This window comes from Megalobrama amblycephala, linkage group LG15 (genome assembly GCF_018812025.1).
Source record: "Megalobrama amblycephala isolate DHTTF-2021 linkage group LG15, ASM1881202v1, whole genome shotgun sequence".
NCBI lineage: Eukaryota > Metazoa > Chordata > Actinopteri > Cypriniformes > Xenocyprididae > Megalobrama > Megalobrama amblycephala.
The window spans coordinates 9972996-9976505 of record NC_063058.1 but is presented as its reverse complement, the minus strand read 5'-3'; the positions used below and the strand labels follow the sequence as shown (position 1 = coordinate 9976505).

General features: G+C 36.2%; 1 protein-coding gene across 2 annotated transcripts; it reads right to left on the bottom strand.

Moving 5' to 3' along the window:
• Positions 1-246: 246 nt before the first annotated feature.
• Positions 247-3226, bottom strand: LOC125247844 (beta-1,3-galactosyl-O-glycosyl-glycoprotein beta-1,6-N-acetylglucosaminyltransferase 3-like). Of its 2 annotated transcripts, XM_048159357.1 has the most exons (2): positions 1657-3226; positions 247-1569 (listed from the first exon to the last, which is right to left on the bottom strand). In XM_048159357.1, the coding sequence occupies exon 2, from the start codon at positions 1565-1567 to the stop codon at positions 323-325; it is 1245 nt and encodes a 414-aa protein (XP_048015314.1). In that variant the 5' UTR covers positions 1568-1569; positions 1657-3226; the 3' UTR covers positions 247-322. The 2 variants fall into 2 exon arrangements, with proteins under 2 accessions (XP_048015314.1, XP_048015313.1); XM_048159356.1 differs by having other exon boundaries at positions 247-3226.
• Between the last annotated feature and the right edge of the window lie 284 nt (positions 3227-3510).

The following is a 3510-nucleotide window of genomic DNA, read 5'->3' as shown; positions in this document are numbered from 1 at the left end:
TTTTTTTTTTTTTGTACTCTGTAAGTATTTTAATTCTGATTTAAATTCATTAATGTCACATCTTTATATGAAGTATTATGTGTAACACAAAGAAAGCTTCTCTACAAAAAAGTACAAATGATTTTTAAAACCCAAACTATTACTTTAATTTATATTTTATTTATTAAAGTGTAGTATTAAACATATATTATATATATTTTATAATTTATATATAATTTATATTTTATTTATTAAAGTGTAGTATTAAACATATAACACATTTCATAAAAATAAAAAAATCCATATATCTAATATTTACAAACAATTTAAAACATTAAAAACATCATAAAATAATGTCAGATTTATCAACTGTTAGTAATGATCGACCATAAATAGCTTTGTACCTTAAAAAAGCCTCCATACATTTGATAGCTACATCATCTACTTGTGGATCAAACTTGTTTGCCAAAAGATGGTGTTGCCTCACAATCCATTTCAAGTCCCCAGCTCCATAGACACACACCGCCCGTCTGTGCGTCCCAGTGCATGGTGGGTAGGGAGCCCCACTCTTTAGATCTCCTTCATGGTAGCTCCATTTAACTAGACGAGCAATTGAGTTCATGTCCGATTGCTCGTACTTTCTGTTTGAAGGGTTGGATCCTGGTACTGAAGGCATCCGCTGTAACGTAGCCCACATGTGTTCATCTGGACTGTATGTGTCTTTCTCCCATTCCATGAATTCTTGAACCTCTTTGCTTTTGAAGATGTGATCCACAAACTCTCTTGAAACCACAAAGTAAGCATTTCCTGCAAACATAGGGCTCTTTATTGGCAGGGGTGACTTTTTAACATCGGTCCGAGTCACAACGTTCGTAACATTGTGATGATACTGCCAGCGCCACTTTTTGGACTCTACGGCCTCGGACTCCAAACTGTTCCTTCCGTTCAGGTGTTTTAGAGACTCAACTATTTCTGCATTGGTTTTGATGGGGAAATCAGTGCCACAGGTGTTGAGCAGATACCTCCACTGGACAGGTGACTTGAGCAGATCCTGCATGCAGTTGATGTCCGCTTGAACTCGAGACCAGGAGGCGTAGATCACATTCTCCAGTTTGCTGGCCATAAACACATTTGTCAGGCAGGACGCAATGGCCCTAACTGCTTCTTTAAAGATCTCAGGAGACCTCTGGTCCACATGAACACAGTACAGATTGTCAGGAGTGTAAATGGCTCTTAAGAGCCTTTCAAACATCTCAATCTTCTCATGGATCACCATGGAGTAAGCAATAGGGAAATCTTTCTCCTCTTTACTGAGAGAAACCGTCAGAAACCCTCTGTCTCGGATGTAGGATGGACAATCCTTGGTTGCGTTGAGATAGAATGACTCGGATAGCAAGGATGTTCTTTTTTTCGAGGTCAGAAGTTTCCTGAAAATGTCCTTGTCCACTCCGTCCACATCTCCTTGAATAATAGCAGAACAAGCCTGTAGTTCTCCAACATCCTGCTTTAGGAAGTGATTCAAGACCAGCTTTTTCTTGCGAGGACAATTTGTCCTTTGTTCTGAATAGTTCATCAAGAGGATGGACATGGCTGTAGTCACAGAAAGGATGGAGATTATTTTCAGAATCATCTGATTTGATCTGTTAAATGTCATGTTAATTTATTTAAGATTATAACCTGCAATAAACAACTGCCAGGAGAGGAGATCTGTGTGAGTGAGGTATAAAACAGCCTCTCTTGTGTGTCAGGAAGCGACAGCTAACAAATCATACAAAGGGGAAGGGCTAACCTCTGCAAAAAAATCACAGTAATTACACAGCAGAGGTGTGGCTATCATCTTCTTGGAAAGTGTGATTGTCTGATATTACAGTCAAAAAGAGCATTCGGTCAAAAAGGTTTGTAAACTTTTTGTACACCAAGATGTTTTTAAAACAAAATACATTTTTAAACATTAAGGAAAATTTAAGTAACAAGTATCATGTGTCTTACACTGGATTTTGAAACTATTAGTGGTCTCATTGAGGAAACTGATTATCTTATCTATTAGTTGCCAGATCTGTAGCTTTTCTGACAAAGGTTTCATTGTAAGTATGTTAACTTTGTGTTGGATAAGTTCATAGCCTATTGCCACTCCTTTAGCTCATATAGTAGTCTAAATGCAGTTTTCAGTTTTTTATGTATTTCTGCAGAGACATTATAACCTTGAATTAATGAATTTTGTGTTCTCTATACCTGTATTGTTGTACAAAGATGCCTGCATTTGTCAGTGGTCTATAGCCATAGTAATGAATATTTTGGGCAGGTTAAAAAAAAGCACATAATCCTCACAGAAAGAGATGAATGGATTATGTTTGCATGGGGCTGAAGGAATGTTGCTGAACGTGAAAAATGGCCTAATGAGTTGTCAGCTACATTTTTTTTCTACTTTTTAATAACTTTGCATGCCATGATCATATTGTGTTTCAAGAAAAAAATCGATGGCTCTTGAAACTATTTTGTGATTAGAGAAGTACCCAACCTAGAAAACATGTTTTTTTTTTTTTTTCTTCCTGTTCTCACGTTACTACTAACTGACTGTGTAGTAAGTAAGTACAAACATTCAGATGGGCAGACTGTGAAAGATACATGAACCAGAACAGCACGCCTAATTTAAACCTGGTTGTCAAACTGAAATTGTGTTTAAAAATTGCCCCTTTTTAGTTGTTCCCTATTTCAGGTTTGACACATTTCATAGTGGTGTCTGAAACAACAATTTAAATTATATAGTTCAGTCATTCAATCCCATAATGAACCACATTAAGAAGTTACCAAATCATACACTCAATGACTAGAGAATAGGCATAATATACTGTTAGGGTCACATCAAATTAAATTATGTATGTGAATTGTTTATGTGAGAGCTCTAGACTAGAGCCCTACTAATTACTTTCTTGAGCGGTGATGTCAAAGGCAGCAGATATTCCATTGTGCTTTTGCTTATTTTTTTCATTGTTTTCTTGTTTAATTTACTGCCTTTCTGAAACTTTTTTTTTTTTACTTAAAGGTCAAGTATATAGCTTCTGTGACACTAGCGTCACCTAGTGGATTACAACCTTGCAAATGCCCCTTTCGCACGTCACCCCCCACCAATTATGTAGCGGAGGGAGAGTGGCTATCAGACTTGAAGATTCGGTAACACTTTAGATTACAGCTCGGAAAGTACTGCGTAATTACAGAGAATTTACAGCGTAACTTTCAATAATTATAGTGTACCTATACAGTAAGTATGTGTAAGTATAGGGGAACAATATTTAAAGTATTGGGAATAAAGGGGTAACAACCAGGAAAATAACAAATTATTTATACTGTAAATATTTTATAACTAAGGGGTACTTATACTGTTATGATAGACAACAATCTTATGTTTGGGAGCAATTTAGCGAGAAAGTGCACTGATTAAGTTGTTTCAAGGCAAATAGAAAGAACTATTGCAATCTTTTTTAATACATGGGGAAATATGATTTTGTTTCATGTAGTTACAGGGTAAGTATG

Coding starts and splice junctions, on each gene's coding strand:
- LOC125247844 (XM_048159356.1), bottom strand. CDS start 1,633: ATGACATTTAACAGATCAAATCAGATGATTCTGAAAATAATCTCCATC.